Genomic DNA, 25,203 nt, shown 5'->3' on the forward strand with positions numbered 1-25,203 from the left:
TATTCTTTAAGTAAAATTTTTCGAAAGACTAGATATACCCATAACCTTTTATGTACTCTCTCTTTGTTTTCTATCGGCATGATCCAATCTAGTGCGTTCCGTCGAGTCTGTCTAATCCTCTCCAGTTCTGGCATAACAGCTGTACTGGTCCTGTCTATACATCCTTCCTACACTAAATTGCGGGAATTTCAAGGTTCTCCAAGGTGCCCTGATAGTCAGAGGAGATAAAGAAGTTATATACATATATTAGTTTATACCAGTCACCAGTCAAGTCGATATTTACCAGTCGTCTGTTCTTTTTGCCACGGTTCAAACTCTGGTGAATCATACCATACTTCTTGTCATTTAAAAGTCACACATTATATTGAGCAAATCGGCCATTAAGAAGCATACAAATTAAAAAGTAAAATTGATTCCACTATCAGTAAATATCTACAATCAAATACCTAGGTTAGGTTAGGGTATAGATATCTGCATATGCAGGAAGGTCTTACTTGGACAGTTATGAGCACTGTACTTTGTGATACCAAACAACTCCCAATGGCTCAGAAAGACCCTCACACATTCGACAACGCGCTGTAATCATATTCTTGAGTCGGCCAATTGTAGCCAATTCGCAAGGATTTCCTAATACCTAACTAGTCAGGAGTTAAATAGTTTATTATTCGCCGACATTAAGGGTGATTTTGAACGCAAAATATAAATAAAGAATTTAGAATTTGTCCAATAAGCAACTTATATCATTAAAACGAAATTTTAACTTGACTAATGAGGTTTGAGCTCCTGGCGTACGCCGATGATATTGATATCATCGGAAGCAACAACCGCGCCGTTTGTTCTGCTTTTTCCCGCATGGATAAGGAGGCGAAGCGAATGGGTCTGGAGGTGAATGAGGACAAGACGAAATATCTCCTGTCATCAAGCAAACATTCGGCGCATTCGCGTCTTGGCTCCCACGTCACTGTTGACAGTCATAACTTCGAGATCGTAGATAATTTCGTATACCTGGGAACCAGCATCAACAACACGAACAATGTCAGCCTCGAAATCCAGCGCAGAATAACTCTTGCCAACAGGTGCTACTTTGGACTGAGTAGGCAATTGAACAGTAAAGTCCTCTCTCGACGAACCAAAATCAAGCTCTACAAGTCGCTTATCATTCCCGTCCTGCTTTACGGTGCAGAAGCTTGGAGGATGTCAACATCAGATGAGACGACACTAGGAGTTTTCGAGAGGAAAATTTTGCGCAAGATTTATGGTCCTCAGAACATTGGCAACGGCGAATACCGCAGACGATGGAACGATGAGCTGTACGAGCTATACGACGACATTGACATAGTTCAGCGAATAAAAAGACAGCGGCTACGCTGGCTAGGTCATGTTGTCCGAATGGACGAAAACACTCCAGCCCTGAAAGTGTTCGATGCAGTACCCGCCGGAGGAAACCGAGGACGGGGAAGGCCTCCACTCCGTTGGAGGGACCATGTGGAGAGCGACCTAGTAACACTTGGGATCTCCAACTGGCGCCGAACTGCGAAGGAGAGAGAGAGGTGGCGCACTATCGTCGATTCGGCTATAACCGGCTAAACGGTTGCAACGCCAATCACATACATACAATGAGGTTTGAGATTTATACTAGTAACAGAGTGGTCAATCGAACAGACCACTTGAAATCAAATCAAATAGATATACAATAGTTAGACATTATATTACTTTAAAGAAGATCAGTAGAACATAGTTCATACTCTCTTGTATTGTTCTCAACTCGCTATTTTTTTGTTGATACTTTCACATATAAATTGTTACACATGAAGAAGGGTCTAAAGCTATCAAGCTGAAAATTGACGAATCGATGACAGCAACACTGTGTACGCAGTAATTACGTAGCTTACAATGAGTTCATTTCGCTGCAGTGCATATATTCACGTGGTCATTTGATGCTCTCATAACGATGTAATTACTTACTCAAATTGCCAATGTTACGAGTTATGCTCAGGCATGATGATTCATTTATCCACACTCGTATAAATGCGCAAACACATATGAAATTCGTTGGTTGTTACGAATTTATTGCACATTCGGTCAGCCGAAAGCATTATGTGCATTGAAAACTTACATGTCAGTGTGTTCACACCAATTTGCATATTATACTACTGTTAATGGCATCATCTGCATGTTGCTGTTGCATTGCAATGAAAACAATTGTTATAACCAATTCGCTGTAACTTAATTTATGTAGAATTTTAACTACAAACTGCACAACTGCTGTTGTCTATACGAATACACATTGTTTTTATTTTTTGTTTTTTTTTCGCTACTCATGCGTTGCTGTTGCTTACACCATTAATATTGCATTGTATGCTTTACATTTTGCATCTTAAATCGCATAAATCTACGAAGAGCCGCAGAGAACGTGAGGAGGGCACTGATATATTGCGCTTTCACATGTGCGCAGTACTATATACTCGTATATAATATATAAAAATCCATGTACTTATGCCTGCGCATGCACAGCGTGGCATTATGCCCCAGCGCACGTGTCGCCGCTTATCTTCGCTTTTAATCCACAGTCATGTTCGTGAAAAACAAAAGGCGAAAAATTCTGCTTTTTTGTGTTTTTAATTAACATATGTACGCATTGGAGTTCATTAAAAGAGTTTGTGCGGGAATTAATTCGAATTAATATTCGGAGGCATATGTTGTTGTAAAATTTTACAATGTCCTGTGGCAGATGACTATAATTGATACATTAATAAAAAATGTTAAAATAAATTTTTTGAAACGGTTGTAATATTGCAGATTTCCAACAGAGGAGTAAACTGAGTTTATACCACTACTTTATTAATTCCAGAGCAGAGCACCCTTCCACTTTGTTTTTGCAGTGAAAATTCTTTTCATTTCTAAAAAAGAGGTTCCACGCAAAGAACTAATGGTTTCGCTAAGCTTCTGCAAGGAAGAGTCTTCAGGCTTTATGTCATCTTTTGGATTAAAACAGCTTTTACTTCATTGATGGCAAATGTCTTTCAAGCAATGTTGTTGACTAAAATACTTCGATTTTGCGATGTTTCTGATTAAAATTTGTGCCGATACGCGATCGTGAAACCAGAGTGATCCTCGCGCAACTTCGATTTTTATACTGTAACGACACTGGTACGACTCCGTCTAAACAGCTCATTTCCTGGGTCTCCCGTTAGATGACCTTGTTGAGAACTAAACTTGCGTTTTCCTCTTTTATCGGGTTCTAGGTACTCTCTAAATCAACAACAACATGGGTTATACATATATTTAGGCCAAAGTTTCATCTGTTCCAAAGCGAAGTACAGTCGATAGACTGCAAACTTGACAATTGGTTTGGTTAATAGAACTAAGAAGTAAGCAGATGTCTACTGTATTTGGAAGATTGAAGTCTGTAAAACCAATTTCACCATAATTCTTCGCAAATGTGAAATATGTTGTCCCCAACTGGTTTCTGTTCCAATAGTTCGTCTAACGAGACTTACATTGCCTTTCTTTTCAATTAATTCTCAAACTATACTCCAAGCATACATAGCTTTACAAACTAAGGAACATCCCAATACCTTTCGTTCACAGATCATTTGCTACTTTAGCTGCAATGGAACAGTAACTACCCCATCTTCAGTTTTTCTGCAAATTTAATTTTGAGTAACCGTTTAAGAACTAACAACAAAGCCTAATAGAAACAATGGAATTTGTCATCAATGCTCACCTAAGCTCACCACTGCAACCGCTAATTACTATCTGAATATCGTGGTGACGAGAGATAGCCTTGCTCTAATAGTATCCAAAAAAACCATGAATACATCAACTCATCCGTCGTCTGTTGAAAACAAAGACAAAGTTGCCTAACGCATAGTAGCCATTAAAGCCAACTCTATCAGTCATTAACAAGTTTATGCTTCTTCTAAGCCCAAGTACAATGGGGCTATTCAACAAGTTCATTCATTCCAGCCATGCTATTTAACTGTCCATTGAAAAGTTTCACGCAGCAACAGTTGAATCAAACATGCCGCAGCACTCTAAGCATTGAATGCCACAAAACAATGAAAATTTTACGAGTATGGCAAGCGAATAAAGTGCGAAAATATGCGCACGCTCCAGGGTACCTTCATTACATGCATGCCAATGGTCTACACCTACTACAACTACAGGCAGGTTTATGAAACTACCCTGTTGAAAAGTCAACTTGCTATAAAATGATCTCAATATTCCGGGATTTTCTAATAAATGAGTACCTTTGGGACGTGGGCTTCGACCAGAAGGTCTTTTAAGTAGGACAAGAAGTTCTTAGTTATTTTAAAAGTATAAATGAAATTCAGGAATATTTCTTCAAAATGTATTATGTAATTACATGCATGATACTGATATCAATATTCCAATAACAGGAATAGTACAACCACTCAGCTTGACAAAACTATTTTTAAACCGAAAAGCTTTTCCGAGTTTCGTTCAGTCAGCGGATTTTAACTGTCCGCTTAGAGCTTCGTATTTCTCCAGAGCTGAACCGTTCGAGCAATAGTACTCAAACAAAGAACTACACAAGCTACCCTGGTACTTTTACAGATATATTTTCGCTCGCCTCAGCATAGATCTAGGCTTTTTTTAAATATTAACAATATCTTTCAAGGTAAACATAATTTACAATATATGTATATAGACAATATACGAAATTTATCTACTATACGCTTCCTCCGAATGGCTTCCTCAATCCCAAGAGTACATGTTTATTAAACTATACAACTTATACTTTTGTTAATGAACCCTGGTTCTAAACTATTACTACTATTTTTTATTATTACTATTATTTTTTCAATATTGTTGTTCCAAAAAAATTCAAAACATTCGATCGAGTACTTTATTTAAAAAAATCGCGAAAATCGCTTTTTTTTTCATGGGTTACACTCTTTAGTTCCATGTTCTTTTACCACTAAAAAAATTATCGCAGTTCTGACGAAGTTTCAACTTTCCTGCCGGGTTTATGTGCTTAAGTTGACTCATTATATTCACTTGGATAGCACTCAAAATTCCAAAATGAGAAAGTGTGGGAGAGCGCGAGTTGTCAGCATCCGCTGTGCCACCTGTGGTGGGCACGATAAATTAACACAAATCCCTTGTGCTACTTTTCGGAACATTGCCTAGATTTTGAGTATGTACGTATGTACTTATGCAATTATATACTTTTATGTGCCTATTCTTTCTATATAACAATTCTAGTACACAGGGACCTAACATTTTACAGCTACAGAGCACACACAATTCACCAAATTACAAACACAAATGACAGCAGAAGATTTTTGGTGTAGTATTTGGGAATTTGGAATTTCATGAAATGCTTCGCTAATTTACCAACATTTAAATTTAAAGCAAGAGCGTTATTTACTTATTAATAAGTGAGATTTGCTAAGCGAGCTGCCGCTGTGGCATGGCGCGCCAATTCATTCTGTGAATATTAAGGTTCTAAGCTTGCTCGCTTTTGTTGTTATTACAATCCAACCACAGAAATGTGGAAACCCACAAAAATTGGTTGGTTGTAATGTTGGTTGTAAATGTAGGAGTTTTCCATTTAATTGTAAATGGCAAGGTTGGCCAAAACCAAAAATCACAATTCTAACTGCAATAACAACTGATAACTGTATTTCTGAAATTAAGTTGAATTAATAACCGGGGAAAACTCATATACTTATGGGTATATGTATACTAAATGAATTTTCGATATGGACAGAGTGATGTTGATGATGATCTTAATTTGGGATTTATAAGATCGTGTATGTATGAATGTATTTCTTGGAACCTTCCAAACTTTTATAAAACCAACGATGTAATGAGCTGAATCATACTGATCTTAGGAGTTATAGCATTCATTACGAAAATTTTGCGGTTGGACCGCATTTCTCTGACATTCACTATTATCCATTTTGACATTAATAGGTTCCAAAATTCTGAATTAAATCACTAACGCTCGCTTACAAGTAAATGATCGTTTGAACGTAGTTCAGAGCTTGGAGTATAAATTAAACATATATCAGGCCTTCACTAACTTTTTACACGATTTATCTTTCACAGCTAACTACTTTCTCAGTATTTATTTTTTCTCGTCGATTATTTGGAACTATTTGAAAAACTAATTTTTTCACGTGGTCTATTACTGGTCGACGATTTCAAACCATTTTCAATCGGCATCGGCGCTATGCCGAACTTATCGGAAATAGAGAAGGAAAAGTAACCTATCACAAAAAGTTTGAGTACTTGGGAGGTCTTTTCTAACGAAGTTCAATGCTTAGCTTTCTTTAATCCCACAATTTTCTCCCCATAACTTCAAAGAATAGTGAGATTGAAATATGTGTTAAAATCTGGTCAAGGATCTAGCACTATAGTACTTCACTTAGTTAGAATTCCAAAATTTAGAAAAATGCTTTAAATAATTTTGAGTTATTTTACCGAACTAATAGTCTTCAAATTACTTGTGGTGATAACGGTACTGTTACCTCTTTGTCTTCTTTTCTGATAATTTTTCCCACAAAGAAAGAAGTGTAAGCCTAACTGGCTTATTACTGATGCATATAGATCTGTTAGGGTCCACAGAGACAGCACTTTCCAATTACTCTGGCTAATCTTATGCAAGTTGCAATAATGGAAAAGAAATACGCAATAAAGCGTATGGAAAGTTTACAGAGAGCGGCAAGTATATGTATCAGCGGAGCTCTTAGAACAACACCAAGTCAGGCACGAGATGTTATTCTTTACTTACTGCCTATAGACTTAGCTTGGAGATGGCAGTAAAGTCTGCAATTAGACTGAGGGAATCTTCCCTAGTAGTCACTTATAACCAGGGATATTCTAAAATCCTTAACAAATTCCCGTTTCTACCGACTATCACTGATTTCCGAAATCCACTAGAATTAAATCTAAATTTGTCCCTCAATATCGTCTTCCCCACTAGAGAGATGTTGAACAATGGCGAGGTAGACAAGGAAAAAGAAATAAGCATTTATACAGACGGATCTAAACTAGATAAACGAGTGGGAGGTGGTGTCTTTTCGGAAAATTTAGAAACCAGAATCGCCTTCCGACTACCAGACTACTGCAGCGTCTTTCAAGCAGAGATTGCTGCAATAAAAGAAAGCCTGCTCGTTCTGGCAAAGAAAGACTAGAAATATATATAATTTTACAGACAGCCAAGCGGCTTTAAAATCACTTAAGACCCTAAGGATCTCCTTTAAGAAAGTAAACGAATGCCATGAAATATTAATAGAACAGACTTCATACTACACGATAAACCTGCACTGGGTTCCTGGACACTGTGATATTCCAGGTAACTGTGTGGCAGATGAACTAGCCAGATTAGGCACAACCTTATAATTGGATCCGAGAAAGGAGGCCACTTGTAAGCACTTAATTGATGAGCAGGTCATATATTGGGCTGAATCCAGGTGGATAGAATCTATGACTTGCTCAACTAGCAGGTAGACGCTGCTTAATTGAATAAAGGCCGTACGAGCCGGCTACTGAAATTTAATAGGGAGGACATAAGAACTCTGGTTGGAGTGCTAACTGGTCATTTTCTTATTGGAAGACATTCCGACCGGCTGGGACCAAACAATGACTACTGTAGAAGCTGCCAGGAAATATAAGAAGAAGAGCCTGTTGTACATCTCTACACGGTTTTCTTCATCTCTGAAGTTGCGCACTTTAAACTTGTTGAGATGCTCAACTTTATAAAAGCCACAGAGTGGTTCAAAGAGGACATTGTAGTGTAAGGGGCTTCAGTCGCGGTGGATTTACAATGGGCCTTCTAAAGGCCTAAGTGCGTCATTTGACAAACCACTTTACCTACCTTCCTAGGGTTGCACTGGGAATTATCTAAAGACGATTTCGAATAACACAGAGTTGTATCAAGTGCGAAAAATTTTATAATTTATTCAGATTTATTTATATAGGAATTCAAATGATTGTTATTCTTAACTCCAATACTCTTCATCTACACATTTCTGAAAATGTTTGATCCGAATTCTGAATGAGTTTCCCCAAGACCAGAATACATATATACATAGTTGAATAAATCTTTATATATAGCTACTGTATTAATATAACAATCTGAAAGAAATATGATTATGCTCTAATTACATTTCAACGAAACTTTTAGCCTAAAAATAAAGTTGAGTTATGCCAAAAAGATACGAAGATACATAAATAGATACTTTCTTAATTGTATATTATTGTTTGCAATGATTTTTGTTGTATCGCTTGTATACGGTATTTGCTCGCTTCTTACTTGATTTCCAAAGCATAACTTTTAGCTTTTTATATTTACACGCCTCTCACTCTCCGCCTGCCTGGTGGCAATAAATTATTTGGCTTTCGGTTGTGTAATTAATTACATTCGGGGATTTGAGTTGGCGGCAAACTCATCACCGACACTCAACTCCCATAGCAGCCCAATAATATATTTAGGTGGATATATTTATATGTAGGTGGTGGCAACCAATGGCAGGCAGAAAAACGGTTTATTCATATACAAATATTGACACACTTTCTTTCACATAAATCACATTTGAGCATCCTTGAAAATGATCAAGCAGTTTTAACGAGTATTTGCTCGCCGCCTATGTTGATATTGGTTACTTTGTTAAGAGTAAAATATGCCAGAAATCTGAAATTCCATATCAATTTGTGTATATGCTTGGATTCTGGTTTAATAAGTTTGAAACTTAGTAAAATTTCGTTAGAAATTTTTACGCAACTCAAATTCTTCAAGTTAATGAACTTACTAATAAACTGAAGCATATGAATAGTTGAAGTTCTAGGAGGTGAACGAGTTGACTATGAAATAAAGTGATTGTATTTCTAAAAATTAAAATTTATTAATTTCTAGTAGAGCATGTAATTAAATAAAATGTCTTAAATTCCTGTTAAAATGCAATTCAAAGAACATACAGATAAGCATGTATTCAATTAACTTAACTGAGATTCGTTCCCGTTCAGCAAATTACCGTGAAATCATTTTCCGCCTTTTTAGGAGTATTCCTTTTTAATTATTTTGCATTCAGTAAAAGTTACAGTTTAATCTGGTTTGTGTGACATGGGAATGGGCTTAAGTTCAGAACAGTGCCACTCCATACAGCTCCACAGGGACCACTAATTTAGGGACCGAGTCATATCAAGAAATGTTCAATTTACCATCTTAATTCAGTGATTTAACACCGTTATTCTCCCGACCTCCAACCTCGCGTTAGTATTCGTAACACGAAGGCCAATCTCAAAGCTCTCCTTCCTTATTGGCACTGTAACCATAAAACATATTTCCTATGGGTTTTTCTTAGCATAAGAGTCAATTCTACATTTTACAAGTCAACGCACTATCTCCTCCCTTCCCTCTCCTTCCCCTTTATACAATCACACACATGTCTTTGGAGAACTGCGAAATAATGAGACAGTCCACGCGTTACGAAAATCTATCTGTGTGTAAATGATTATAAAAGGATTGCTTAACAGTATTTAACTATTATAGCAACAATGTATGTATGAAAACATAACCTGATTGTTTATTGTTTTCAATTAAAAAATCGAAAAAAATACCCTAGAACATAGATGGCCGAAATACATTGCAGCTTATGCTCAGCCACCAGATTAGTCAAGACGTCTTTTCTTGTCTGATACGACAACAGCCCATAGCTTCATATGTGACAACCAACACCGAACAAGGCGAAGCAAAAACGCCAGTCTGTGTCTTGACTTGTTTGAAGAGGTGTTGTCAAACTCCTTATGTATTTTAATAGAGCCAACGCACACCAAATGTGACAAATTTGTCTCAAACCGTCTTTATTTTCGAACAATACATGCTGATATTTCAATACTCATGAAATATCTGTAGTATTTTCTAAACAGCTCATCTGTTTTTGCTTTCCAACGATATTTTGACTTAGCGCAAAGTAAGCAAATATAGCACCGTTTCTAAATAGCGTCTTCAAAGGCTTCTCCTTGAGATGAAGTATAAACTTGTGTAACACTATTAAATATTATGAAAAAAATAGTAATAATACAGCACCGATATATGCTCAATCACAACCTTTAATACGCTTAATCTGAAGGTCATTATTCGGAAGAAAGGAGTTAAGCGTTTATATGCAACAAAATTTATATGTATATAGCTTATAAATTCAATTAAGAAATAAATGTCCTATATTTCTCCAGCTTTAAGCTTTATGGCTCATCCTACAAATTTACGAGTGAATCTGTAGAAGCATAAAAGAAGTTTTACTTTAAAACATAAACATGAAGGCACAATACCGCGAACATCAAGCGTTAACACCGAGACTTAAATGAGAGTCGATACACAGACATACATATGTACATATATAAACGGCTGATTGCTCGCCAAAAGCACACAGGCACTTATCTTATCTTTAAAAGCAACAAAATTAATTACACTAGACAAGGTGGCAAGAGTACGAGTACTCGTACAATGGGTGTCACATTACTGCGCGCAGCTTCTCCTGCTCCTTCTTGCGCCAAATCTACTTAAGCGACCAATAAAAAAAGTGGTGCGAGCAATACAGCAGTCCATGGTTGGGCTGTAGACATCAACAGCTGTGGCTGCAACAGCGCTATTATATAATATAAACTTTACTTAAGTGCAGCGTGCTTCTTGTTAATGAGTCTAATAATTTCCGTCCGGCCGTTGTCACCGCTCACTGGCAAGAGTACATGTGTGCGGATATGCGGATGTGTGGATGTGGGTGTACTCACTCTATGTACATACATATAACTTGGTAAATTTGAGCACTTAAGTTGAAACTTAAATTTTATTTTTAAGCAGACGCTCATTTTTTTCATTAAACATTTATGAAAGTGTCTTTTAAGCACTTGACGAAAGTGTGTAGGCTCAAGTGGAGTCTACTGAATATGAAAAGTAAATAAATATTTTTTATTTTATAATTTCACTTAACAAATAATAAAAGACTTCATAAATTTGGATCTTCTAGCAGAAAGCCTTATAAATTTGCGATTTTCACCGAAAGCCTGATAAGTTTTATTAGCTGCTTTTGTCATAACAGAATTGCACTCAAAAGTTTTTATACATAAAACAATTGCTCTGAACTCTTTGAAATTTACTTTCGACAGATTGGTAGAAATAGTGATCTTCGCAATTTTCGAAAATATCTGAAAAACGTTTCGAACATTTCCAAAAATGCCAACTAGAAGGCTCTTAATAGACACAAACTTGTTTCACGGATTGTTCAAAGCTCAATGAGGAAATAGGAACTGGTTCAAACACTGTATAAAAGCTTGCTTCAAACTACAAGCGCGTCTTTTAGCTACCCACCACGATGAGATGAAAGTACTACTTCGAAGTAGAGACTCTCTTAGAGAGGTAAGTATGCACTGTAACATCAGAGTAGTGTTGACAAATCACCCTTAGCTCACTGATCTTGTGGTCAAACAAACTACGGAACTACATTGTGTCATTCTTGAAGTAGAATTCGAGACTATTTTCAAAATAAAGTTTTGTTAGTAAACAAATTTTTATTAAGTGCAAAAACATTAAGCCGTATCTCACATAAAATGTTGTTAAAAATTAAAAAAAAGGCATACCATCTGGCTCTCTTATATCACATAGCAAAACGAATTTTTGTTAGTCTCCCTCTTGTACAGGAATACAAAATAATTTATGAATAAAGCTCTGTGCTCTTCGTCGTTTCCTTCTAACAAATCTCTTTCGTTTTAATTACAGTCAAATAAATATTTTAATAGAAAATTCCATGTGGGCGAATACTTATGCATTCAACTGTGAATTTAGAGAGCACTTTAGCTTACCACAAATTTGATTATTTACTTTTTATTGCACAGTCGGAAAATAAATTTTATAGAATTTAATTAAAAGTAATTGCTCTGTACATTGGATTATGAAAGCAAACAATTTGACTAATTCAAAAGAGATTTGCAAAAATTAATAAAGAAAAGTGTCTAATTCATAATTCCAATTGCACAATATTGTCTAGCTTGACTCCTATACCATTGACTAGATGCACATATATAATCATATGAGATCCTTTATTGTTGAATTAAGATTAGAAGATAAGAATTAAATGTTCTTATGTCTGTGACAAAACCACAAACTCTGAAGACCCACATGCCACTGGCCAATTAAAATAGTAACTTCCTGGGTACGTACACTGTAGTCACTCTTCACGGGTTTGGAGAGTTCAATTGTCAATATTTATACTATAGTAACATTTTTCAAATATAGTATAATTGTTTTGTGTGTTATCTTAATAAAATGAAATAAATATATTTCGAGAGTATAAAATGTTCGGTTGCACCCGATCCATTGCTCACTTTGACGCTAGGGTAAGACGTGTTTTTAAGAGCGTTGGCAATTTTCATTTGTTAAAAGCTCACACTTCGTAGTGGTTTCATTAATTCTTGACTAAAAGCAATACTGTAACGATGTCCCAGTCTATACGTCAGACATGACATCGTGTGAAAGAACCGTAAAAGACCGTCGTATATTTAGATGAAATCGCTGAAAGAGCCAAATGCTATCCCAAAAATCGGGTTTGATTGTTTCGACTATATTATAAGACGAAAGGCCTACCTAATTTAACTTTCACCATAATTCAAAATCGTCTTCAACTAGCGTGAAATACGCCTCCACAGCTGGAATATTAGATTTGGACTCACATATTTTACAAGAATTTTTTTTAAGGGTTGCCACCTATTCTCTGAGTGCCTAATGGTTGTCGTGAGACACCTTTTCTAATAATAATGGTGGGAGGAAATTTAAAAAAAATTTTGTTCTATTGTAATTCCCTACTACACCTACCGTGTGGTAGTCATGCAATCCACGACGTCTTACAATAATATGTATACAGACTTTAAGCCAGTCTAACTTTAACCGCATTTGGTTGAACCACTTAGCCAAGAGCTTTAAAAGCGCAGATAAACATGTGAGTGTTTGCAGGGATTTAGTTCTATTTTGTTTTTGCTATTTTGCGCACTTTCGCTCATATTGTTTTTTGCTTCCTTTCACAATATTTGTATATTTACATATATGGTACTCGTTTGCTTGGAGTGTATACGCATTGAAGCGCTTTGTTTAATATTATCTGCAATCGCATTTGCCACACATCTCCGCCATACACAAAAACTTCCGACAGCACTACACTATTGTATGTAGCATTGTTGTTGTTATGCTATAACATTCTTCTCAAAACCGTTTTGTGCACATTTGCTATTGCATTTGCTCGCTAAACAGCGTAACAAAGCCAGTTAAAATAACAAATCGTTGCTAATGATTTCTAAAAATAAAATGCAACAACACAAATAACAATCCGAATAAGAGGAGGAAACCAAAATACAATTAATTTCATGCATGTATGAGAGTGAAATCGACCACAAAAGCGACTGCAATCGCAACAACAGTCGTATCTCGGCAGTTGTTATTGTTGGGAGTTCATTAAATTTTGTGCGAAAAACAGGGTTGCCTGCATCGTTTTTGTATGTTTCTGCTACATAAAATAGACAATAACTTCCATTTCGATATAAAGGGATATTTGTTCTCATACCCAAACCAGTACAATTAGATGCTTTTCCTGATAACTGTTATATCCTATTCCATTATGACGCAATATAAATGGATGGTATTCAATTCCAAGAAAGTTTGCAATAGTCATCGGCTCTTTTCGTAGAATTGAATTGTAAATGTAGACTGCATTTGAACTCACTTTCAACTTTTCTAAAGAAATACTATTATAATATTTGGTATCTCCTATTCATGCATTCTTCGACAAAGAGTACTTGCCAGTTACACCTCTAAACAATTATTATTTCGGCTTCTATTTAATAGAAGTTCACGCAAGTGACTGACTGTCATTCTGTTTGGAGTGGCCAGGTACGATTCTTATAATAATAACTCAAGCAGCTCACGACTTCCGGTTTAATACCAAGTATGCTCTGATTTAGACAACAAACAACCGTTTGGAGGCGACCTAAAATCAAGGAAAAATCAAACAGAGAAAGTACAATCTTCTATAAGAGTGATCGCTTCTTGGCTCGTAGATAATTTCGTTTATCTTGGAACCAGCATTAACGATGTCAGCCTTGAAATCCAACGCAAAATCACTCTTACCAATAGGTGCTAGTTCGGACTGAATAGGCAATTGAAAAGTAAAGTCCTCTCTTCGACGAACTAAAATCAAACTCTACAAGTCCCTCATCATTCCTGTCCTGTTTTATGGTGTAGAAGCATGGACGATGTCAACATCCAATAAGACGGCACTAGGAGTTTTCGAGAGGAAAGTTTTGCGCAATATTTATGGTCCTCAGAATATTGACAGAGCCCCAATTCTCTGTCCCCTTTTCTTCGCGATCACCGGGCAGTCAAGGAGTAAGTGCTCTGATAGCAGCGATTCCTGCTTGCTACTACCTCTTCTTGTAAACGGCTTATAAGAACGTGCCGACTATGGGCTATCGATGAAGGGCTCCGGCCCCATTGGGCTGGTAGCCGCGGCCTTCCTTGCCAGTTGGTCCACAAGTTCATTTCCTTGTATGCCTTTATGTCCTGGAACATATATTAAGGTTATGCTGTTGTTGTTATAAATCCTGTTCAGATTGCCTATGCAGTCCATAACCAGCCCCGAGTCCATTTCGAAGGATGATATTGACTGGAGAGCTGCTTGGCTATCGCTGATAATGACTATATGCTGATATAGTCAGCGGCTATGCTGACTAGGTCATGTTGTCCGTATGAACGAAAACACTCCAGCTCTGAAAGGGAAGGCTTCCGAGGAAGGGGAAGGCTTCCACGCCGTTGGAGGGACCAAGTGGAGAGCGACCTGGTTACACTTGGGAACTTCAATTGCGACCGAACTGCGAGGGAAAGAGAGGAGTGGCGCGGAATCATCGATTCGGCTATAACCGGCTAAACGGTTTCCACGCCAAACACACATGTATATATTTAATCAGGGCTCTGTTAAGATCTTCTTATCTAATTCAGTCTTTTCTATTTGGGGTTACCATCGGAGACTGTAATAAATCGAAAGCTAAATCTGATCAAGGAAGGTCCGTTCATCAAAATTGTAATGAACGTTTATAATGAAAATTTTTAACCATAGAAATTATTAGATAAATATATTCGAAATGAACTTGACACAGTTTTATTAATCTGAACTTTGACCTTTATGTGCCTGTATTTACATATATACGGAATTCAAGAGGCATCTGTAGGTCAATAAGGCAATAAAATCTTTAAATTTAAGTAACAGCATTTCGTAACACTTTCCAATATATATAATGTATTGAAAGACTTTGTAAATCTAATAACAGTAAAACTGCGTAGTTACTTACAAACATGCATGCAAGGACAGCAGGCCCTTTACGTATGACAGTGTGTGTGTGAGTGCGACTGTCAATAGGCGGACATTGACTTGGGGCATCTTTTACAATTCACTGCGTTTTCAAGTGATTTTCTACGCCATTGTACTGAAATGTTGAGACGGAATGGCGCGGACAAGATTCCGCCAGCCAAATGGATATTGGATATTGTCAAGTACGTAAAGGCATTCCGTACGACGAGACGGGAGTGCAAGTGCAAAAAAGAGCAATTTACAACATCTACTTACGCATACCTACGTTTATGTATGTGTGTGTGTGTACCCATATTGAATTCGTATAGGTTGGGCATTGTTTAAACGACATGATAAGCCAACAGTTTGTCAACGCACCACAGGACGCACAGGCGTATCCTTTGTAGATACGTAGATGCATGCAGTGTCAGTGATAGTGCACGGCTGCGTCGCATGAGGGCAAATTGTGTTGCTTGAGGTCACAAAAAATGCGAATCATATTTATAGAAAGGACAAAGTGCCTCATGTAAGCGGATAAACGCTCAGTCCCTTGCAGAAATAGGTATGTTGTATTTTTCAGTGAAGAAAGGATATGCTGTTCAACGTTAAAGTATTTCTCACACAAGGTCATCTCGATGGTTCGGTGTTTCTAATACAGGTTTTGTAAAAATTGTGAACAGCGCTTTCTCTAATAACCGTGGTCTGTGATTTGGTTCCCGACAGCCACGGGTTCCTTTGACTTCTACACTAATTTTTTAACCCTCGAACAACGAATATCTTTAGATAGCTCTAGTTTCATCCTGGATCCAGTTATTATCAAGATATGTTACATTGTTAGCCTCATGAACTCGGATGATCGCATGATATTTAGAGATCTTCTAAGGCATTTGGAAATCCTGCACCTGTTATGTGACTCAAATTCAATATAGGACCTCTAATTACACTCTCGTATGCCCCTTTATAAACACATACCGAAGCTGAGTAGCCACTAAGTCTCATTCTGCGTCATTTTCTGTACTTTACTGCGTTCAACTTAAGGTTTACTGCTGCCATGCATCCACCTTTTCCACACGCTTTTCTTTCATTTTTGCTTATCTCGAAAGAATTTCATTTTAAATTTAATTTATATGCAAATGTATACGGGGCACGCCACTACAATGAGCAACAATCAGCCAGAGCACGCATGTACCCAGTTGACCCTTACAAGCCCAGCATGGCGCGTAAGTGACTTGCACACAGACGCAGGAAGTATTTACACATATACAGGTCTATTTATCCACCTCAGCTGAGCACCTTATTTTATCGACTTAATGCGATGCAGGAAATGCAAAAGTAAATTACCGTTAGTGCGGCATTACTGAGTGTGGCCGATGGATGGCCAATAGGCGGTCGACAAGCAGATATCGAGCGAAAGCGACAGGATGCAGTTGGAGGACGACGACGTGGTTGCAAGAAAATCGCATGTGGCCACAAATGCGAGGCAGAGGAAACAAATTTAAGAATAATATTTAATTAATGTTGGTAAAAGATGCAGAAAATGCTGCTGCAAGGCCACACTCGTACACACGCAACTCGTAATTCAATTAAATGTAATGAGGCAGCGAGTGTACGCAGCAAGTGGGGTGTGAGAATTCGCTCAGTCAGAAGATACAGTACCACATTGAGTTAGTCAGCAGATTGCATGCCAACTATTGAGATGGTGTATCTACACTAGGGTGTGTCAAAATTATTGAGATATTTTTTTCAAATATTTACTTGGGAATTCTTTTTGCTATTTGAAATTAGACCATCAGTACTTGGGACTCGGCAGACGTATTGATCAAATGCAGAAAATAAGCTGATAGCTTGAGCTACTCTGACTAAGTCGAGTTCCATTTCCAAAAATCACTAATAAGATCCCTCTGGAAATTCGACATCTTATTTAATCCGAATATTTTTCTGCCAAGAAATATGGCAAAGAGTTAAGTTCCAATCTTAGAATAATAGATTCAAAGAGATTTTGGACATCTTCTACTATGGCAAGATAATTTCATTGCGATTTGTAGTTCGCACAAAGAATATGGTATGTATTGTGCGATAGAGGTTCAACAGTCATCGAGCTGCCTAAATTTCCGGAGAGAAAATCGGCTCATCTATCAGTAACTCAAGGACCGACCGATTATCTTTTTTGTTAGAAACGATTGCTAATTTCATCCAAAGACCCCTTGGAATTGTTATATGACATCAGCTACCCCTGTTATATATAAGAACTATTTAGGACAGACGTCTGGTGACAGCCGACCTTTCCGATAAGTGGTGGGCTTCCTTCACACTATTAAACCGAATTCAAAGTGAACTCACTTGCGAATAAGTCCATCCATAAGACAGTAATAATAGATTCTTGGATACTTTCGAAGACTTTTTAATTGGTTTTTCATATTGGCATCAACTGAGTAGAGAAAAATGCTCTAAAAATCACTTTAACAAAAATACAAAATATATGATATCATATTTCCCAATCTTAAATTCCGAATATAAATCCTTACAAAATCACATATTCGTTTACGATCAAAAAGCGGTTTATTCACGCTTTTATGCGGATGTATGTTTATGATTTTTTTCGTATTTGTACGCAAATGTAATTGAAATTCTAATAAATTGAAATATTTACGAGCTTCGCTATGGCAAATCAAATAAACAGCGACACCAACTGCAAACAATCGCGCGCCGGCAGACGTCAACCGACGAGGCAAGTACGGAAAAGGATACGCCTTGCTGCCTTGGCGCGAACGCTTCCTCTCGCTTGACTTCCCCAGTTACACATAAATATATATTTATATTTACATGCATAAATAACAAACACACACATAACATATTAGGTTTTGCAAACCTAGCGCTTGTCTTTGTCAGAGTGTGTACTCTCACGATACAAACACGCTGTTGGGAGCCGCTCATCGCTGACAAATTGCATTAGTGATATCAACTTTAAGGTTATATGCGAGAGTTAGCAATATTGCTTGAGTGATAAAAAAACGTACACAATTTGATTACCGATTTATAAGGGCTAGCTTTTACTGAGATTTATGGTATTTAAGTTTTCCTTTTTCAAATGATAAATAGGACAGATTCTATACAAAACATGCTTAATGTTTTTCTTAAAAAAAGTTCTGCCTAGCTCTCATCTTTTATTACTTAAAGTTCTTAGATAATTCATGAAATACAGTGGAACTTCTCTAACTCGAATCACCATAATCCATAAAAAAACTTCGAGTTAGAGAGACTTCCGAGTTACAGAATGTAATTTGTATGAATTTTGACTTCTATTGCCAATTCAATAGTTCGAATTATGGAGAACTTCGAGTTAGAGCAGTTCGAGTTATGGAAGTTCAACTGTACTTTTAAACGGCTGCTACTTACATAAGTTCCTAAAAACTTTCTTGGATCTCACGTGTTTGGATATATAGAAGATGGGGAGTTTCTTATTTGGGCACTACTTAGTTTCGATATTAGTCATCCTAGCAGATATAATATATAGCTCCGCGGGCTACAATGAGATTCTTTCATTTATTACGATCCAGTGATAGCCTCTTGATTTGACTCCAACTTTTTGGGATCTTAAAAATTTCGATGTCCAAATTTCTTCTCCAGATCGGCCTTTTCTTCGGCTACCTTGTGGATTCTAGTCGATTGCGTTCCACGTGATATCGTCTCAGAACATGTCCGAGCTAGCTACATTTTCATTTGAGGATTTCGGCTTAGGTTTGTGCGTGACCTTATGTTCGTATTAGAGATGGTAACGTGCCAGAAAATGCGGCAAATGTTGCGAAGAAATCAGTTTTTGAAAACTTGCAGCTTTTGGATGTCGGAGGCTGTGAGATTCCATATTTCTCAACCATATAGAAGGGTTGACTTAACGTAGCAGATATATTAAGGGTACATAATGTTTCGTAAAATTGTCCAAACGCGATCTCGTGTGATCCAATAGTGATCGAGAACCAGCCACTTTTTTAATTGATACCAAATCCGATAACATGACAACTTTAAATTACGGGAATAGATTGTAAAGATTAAAAAAAAAATACTCTGAAAGATTTGTCAGTTCTCGAACAGCAAAACTTTAACAATAAGTAGAAATAGCTATACATCATATCAATTTAATAAAATCTCAATAAATCGAAGTGAGATTCTCAAATCTCGAACCAAAGCACAGATTTAGTAGAACACAAAATTTATTCGAAAAAGATTGCTGCACGTCATAACACACACAACCTCATCTAAAACGATTTCAGGTGCTTTTGATTGAAATATCCACTCGCCGAGCTTAAAGTGGAAAATAAAACATAAAACGAACCGTTTAACCATAAACCGCGAGCAAACGCAAAATGAAAAGAAAGTGGAAGCATAAAAATTCCGCAGTAATACGCCATACATACATATGGTAATAAGCTGAAGGATATGTTGTTGGAAGTCAAACGAAAAAATCGCAATGGAAAATACTCTACTCAAGAAAGCAACAAAACGCATGTCAAGCAATTTTCGGACGCTTTTGGAACGCAGCCAAATGTCATGGATGAGGCCAGAGGCAGACTGTAACCCGCATATGTGAATGTGTGTGTGCATGTGTGCGAGAGTACAAGTGTCACTGGTGCTTTAACTCACTTAAATCGTAATTTGAAAGATGTGTTATACAGACAGGCGAAACGCGAGGAAAGAGCGAAGTCGAAACAAATGTAGATCCGCAAACGTAAGTCCCTAAATGAGCTGCATACTTATATGCATATACTACATGCCTTAGTATCCGTGTTTTCATGTGAAAACGTAAGAAACTCAAATGCATTCATAAACTTTTACTCTACTAGTAAAGATATCACTAGTTACGAATTAGTGTAAATATAAGTAAATGCGTACTCTTTGTAAATATTTGAAGGCTGAAATTGGTTGTAATCTCAAAACAGAAATGTCAGCTGATCAAATTTTAGATACATAAATTTGAGAATTCCTTTTTTTTTAATTACTGTTACAGAACAAAATGGAAAATGCTGTTTCTAAAATGTTTGTATTTCCAGAAGAATTACTGTAGTGCCTTCTGTGAATTAGGTGTAAAAAATATCAATTTACTCCTCTGACCTTTGTGCCTGAAACTCCAATAGTACCTGCGGTGAGACTATCAAATATATGTATACTAGCTTTTACCCGCGACTTTGTCCGGAACATGATAGAGCAAAACTCCCAGCAAAAACCATAAAAAAAATCACTAACTCAATTCTGTTTTCTGCCTACTTCCTACCCCTAAGTACGATGACGTGATCATTTTGATCTTATATCCGTTTTTATGTAACCATATATTACCTTTAGACGTGAAAGAGTCCCAACAAAAACGACTAAAAATCACTAACTCAATTTAGTTATCTGCCTACTGCCTACCCCCTAAGAACGATGGCGTGATTATTTATAGCATATGACCATTTCTAGGTTATCATCTATCACCATACCAAATTTCATCAAAATCCGTTCAGCCGTTTAGGCGTGAAAGAGTAACAGACAGACAGAGTTACTTTCGCATTTATAATATTAATATGGATAAACCAATATTACTAGATACATTGTTTTCTAGTATCCCATTATGCACCATGAAAATGGATGAAATCGGATAATAACCACGCCCACTCCGCATACAAAGGTTATATTGAAAACTACTATAAGTGCACGCCAGAAACACTAACCTGGGACATGGGAATACAACTTTTTGCAAATACAGCATTGGATGTGTAGCTTCGCTCATTTAAAAAAAATTAAAATCGGACTATAACTTTTCAAGGCCCCAGAAAAGAATCATCAAAAATATAAGTTAATCTCTCAGATCTTTTATAGAAATTCAGAAGAAATCTTTACATCTAATAGTGTGCTTCTGTGCAAAAATGAGTAAAATCGAGTATTAACTTCCTCTAGACCCCATATACTTGATTTCCTTCCGGTGAACTTTATACCATATATATCGGTTAATATGTGAGATATCTTAGCAAAATTAAGTGAGCATATAATCTTAGATATAGTGGCGAAATTAGTGTACTCGGTCCAGGAATTACCCAGACCCTCATATACTAATGATTTTCGTTGTTCTGGTACGTGCGTTATGTTAATAAAATTATATCAATAAACTACGAGATTATAAATATTTGGTTACATACCAACTTAGTCCTTTCATTCTTCTACAGCAATTTCGGCCAGTCGATTTCTCTACTGGGTATGAATCTATCAAATGGTATATAAGCATGTAGGTCTTCATGTGTTTGCAAAATTCCAGTAAGACGGGCAATTGGAAGGCAGTTTGCGATGTGTCATTACGCGTGTAGATGTTCACCATATAAACTGCCGCAACAGCTGCGCCTTAGCGCCATGTTATTGCCTGGCCCGACTGCCAGAATGTCTATGCATAAATAGCGGGCTGGTTTTCTTTTTTCAACTGCATTAACGGCGTGTTTCCCTGAGCTGTGGTTACATGCTTTTAAGTACATGTGTTTATATTTGTATGCTCTCGCTGCCTTGAGTCCATCCATAACTATATATGTTTGAAAACACACGTGGCTTAGCGAGACTCGCATATATTTTTAGATCAATATACCCGCATTCATATACATACATATATATTTGTTATATGCATTTACATGATTTTTATGCGGTTCTATTGAATCAGCAATTTTCTTTAAGCCATTTTCAATCGTGGCTTATTGCTTTTATTTTCTGACAAGGCACTACATATGTATGTGTATGTGTTATATTCAATTCCATTTCATATGTGTTTGAAATCGCATAGAATCGCATAAATATTTGTCATTTGCGTTTAGTCGGTCAATAACTTGGCTGACTGGCCATAAATGAGCAACCAATAAATGTGCCGTTAAGCGTTAGAATTGCGTCATAATACAAATAACAGACGTGCGGGAATTGAATATACTGACAGCGACAGATTTGTAATGAATGACGGGATATTGAAAACAATATATTTTCGTTCGAAGTGTGTGTCTCTAGGCACATGCGAAGCTTGACAGACATTAAAATATTGCTAAGCATTAAATAAACAATTTCAGCCTCATTGAGGAGTATGACAATAATCGGTTGGTAGATTTGATATGCTTTTGACAATCAATTAAGGCAATTAAATACAGAATGCAGTGGTCAATATGGTTGAAATGAATTGTTATTGCAGCTATAAGAATTATTTATTGAGAAATTAGTGCGTCCGGGCAGACAAAGTGGGGCAACATAAAACAGATTCTCTTGAACCGCCCAAGTTTGGAGTTAAAAATTTTAAATAACTTCTAACTTTATTTGGATTCAAACCGTCCTAGTATTTTGATTGACACCCATAACGTCTTAAAGATGTCAGAATTTCAATTTTACAGACTTATAAAAAACAAGGTTGCCACCTAAAAATATTTTTTAACTCTAAATTTTCTTAAATATATTCTGTTTGTATTGTTTCTTTATCTAATTGATTTTTTCTTACCGAAAATTTTAAACAGATCCTTTAAAGGGAGGTGTTATAAGCTAACCAAGCAATATACCCAGCAACCCACACAAATATTCAATTCGGTTTAACCTCAGTATATGCAGTCAATCGATATTCCTTAAAAGTTTCAATGCCAATAATATTATTTTCAGCCATTAATAAATTCGCGTAAGCAATTCGCGGAATATGAAGGGTTTACACGTCGTATGAGCAACATTTCATACTTCATTATATTAAGTTAGAATTGTATTGCTACAACTTATGCACTTAAATATATTTCATAGCATGATTTCCTTATTTATTCACCATAATCTATCTACCATTTTCGTTGCAGCAATTCTTCTACCACGACTTTCCGAAGACACATCAGACGACTACACGCAGAAAGATCTACAAGAGCTGTCTGGTGTGCGACACTTGCATACGCGAGCTGATGGTACTCGACGTTCCACCCCAGGTGAGCAGTCGTAAAATGCTGAAATGCGTGCATAAGTTCCACGCACTCATGCAGCAGAAATTCAAGTATTTGCCAGCAAACAACAACAACAAAACAGAAAGTGTATTTCTGTGAAAATTGAAAAATAAGTTAACTTGCACGGCAACAGTTGCTGCTGCAGTGACAGCTAACAGCACCAACAGCTGGCAGGTGTCTTTTCGGTGTCTATGTGCTTGGTGGTCCTGCCTCTGTGCGCTGCCGCTTTCTCCATTAGTAATATCGCATGAATAAATTATCGCTTTATTGATATTACATTTCCCAGACAGTGAACAGAGCAACGCTTCGTTCTGTCGTTTTCTTCCCACTCTCTTAATTTTATTTTTTTTTTAATTTTTACCTCCTTTTTGGTGCTGTGGTACGCTATAACCACTTTTAATATGCTTTATGGCACTTCTGCGTTTATGGTCTTATTGAAAATTGCATTGAATTCGTCGTACTCGGAGTCAGGTAGCTAATCGAATTTAACGGTGTCACATTAAATTTTATAACTGCAGTTTTATTGTGAACCAAACGGAGATGTGCGGAAATTGATATTAAAATAATATTTGCGAGTATCTGTATGAATTTTAATAACAATGATTTTGTATTATTTTTTAACAAAGCTTATACTGGTGTGGAATTCATATTGTACAGATTCTTAAATCAGGTACTAAATAATCGGTGAGATTTATGACTTACGTGTTTAGAATTTTGGGTTCCTTCTTTGTAGTAAACTCACTTTCCCGCTCATTTATGAAAGTAAAAACAATAAGAAATAATAAGATATTAGTTTCAAGGTAGAATATGACAAACACAATTGCAATTGTGGGTAGATGTCAAATTGTGATATGTCAAATTCAATGACACCATGACACCTATTGTTAATAGCACAAATTCAATGACATGCAATTTCACTGTATCTAGAAATTATTGAAATGTCATTTTAATCTTACCGATTTTTTAGCCATTTTCAGAAAAGTTACTTGACAATGCTTGTCATTATATAGAAAACATATAGAAAACTCTTCATAATAAAAATAATTACTTCAACAAACACCTTCGGCTAAATAAGTTTTGTAATAAATTATTACATAATGAAATTTTTTTAAATTTGAATTTGACGTTCTGAATTTTTTTTAAACTTCTCCAATCTTACCTGAACATACGATATCATATGGTTTAATCTTCAAAAACACTGCTAAGTAAGAAATATGCATGGTTATGGTTTGAATTTGACAAATAAGTAGTGGAATTCCTGGACCGAAAAAATAAACCTCACACAACTCACCTCACCTAATATCATTATATGCTGCATTGTATTGTCCGCATCACATTTGAGGCGAAGCATAATTTTTATTGACTGGCCATTTTATTAGCCTATCAACCGCAAAATTTAAATATTTTGCTATATACAAACAACAAAAACACTTTAGTGATGACTGAAATGTGCGCTAAACGAATTAATGTTACTCATACGCACCGTCCCACCGCATAAATATCAAATTTGCAAGCCTTTACATAAAACGGCTACACATTGCTAATACATTTTTGTTGTGCAAGCAATATGTGACTCAGCTGCCTATTACCAGCCTTTTAGCCTTGATGTGGGGCATGGATATGGCCAAGGTATAATATGTATTCAATGTCAGGCCACCGCCAGCAGCTGTTTCTATTTATTTTTTCACCTCAGCACTACACTTCGTATATTTCATATACGAATACATATAAATTTCGCGCCTTAGTCAATGGTTAGGTGTCTTGGCGTTTTAATGCCATTTCCAGTCCTGCTGTGGCGGTAATATTCTAATAACCATTATTTACCCCGAAGGATATCTGCGTTTGCTACTCGCTCCTGCAAACAAACACGGTAGGTGGTG

The 25,203-nt window shown here is 36.6% G+C and overlaps 1 protein-coding gene across 1 annotated transcript in view; it reads left to right on the forward strand.

Moving 5' to 3' along the window:
* The window catches only part of LOC105213126 (ras-like protein family member 10B), a 124,588-nt gene that overhangs the window by 80,251 nt on the left and 19,134 nt on the right, over window positions 1–25,203 (forward strand). The window contains 1 exon segment of the mRNA XM_011185695.3: window positions 23,186–23,308. Within this exon segment, the coding sequence (XP_011183997.1) occupies window positions 23,186–23,308 (123 nt within the window).

The sequence above is a fragment of the Zeugodacus cucurbitae genome, chromosome 2, assembly GCF_028554725.1.
Source record: "Zeugodacus cucurbitae isolate PBARC_wt_2022May chromosome 2, idZeuCucr1.2, whole genome shotgun sequence".
NCBI classification, from domain to species: Eukaryota; Metazoa; Arthropoda; class Insecta; order Diptera; family Tephritidae; genus Zeugodacus; species Zeugodacus cucurbitae.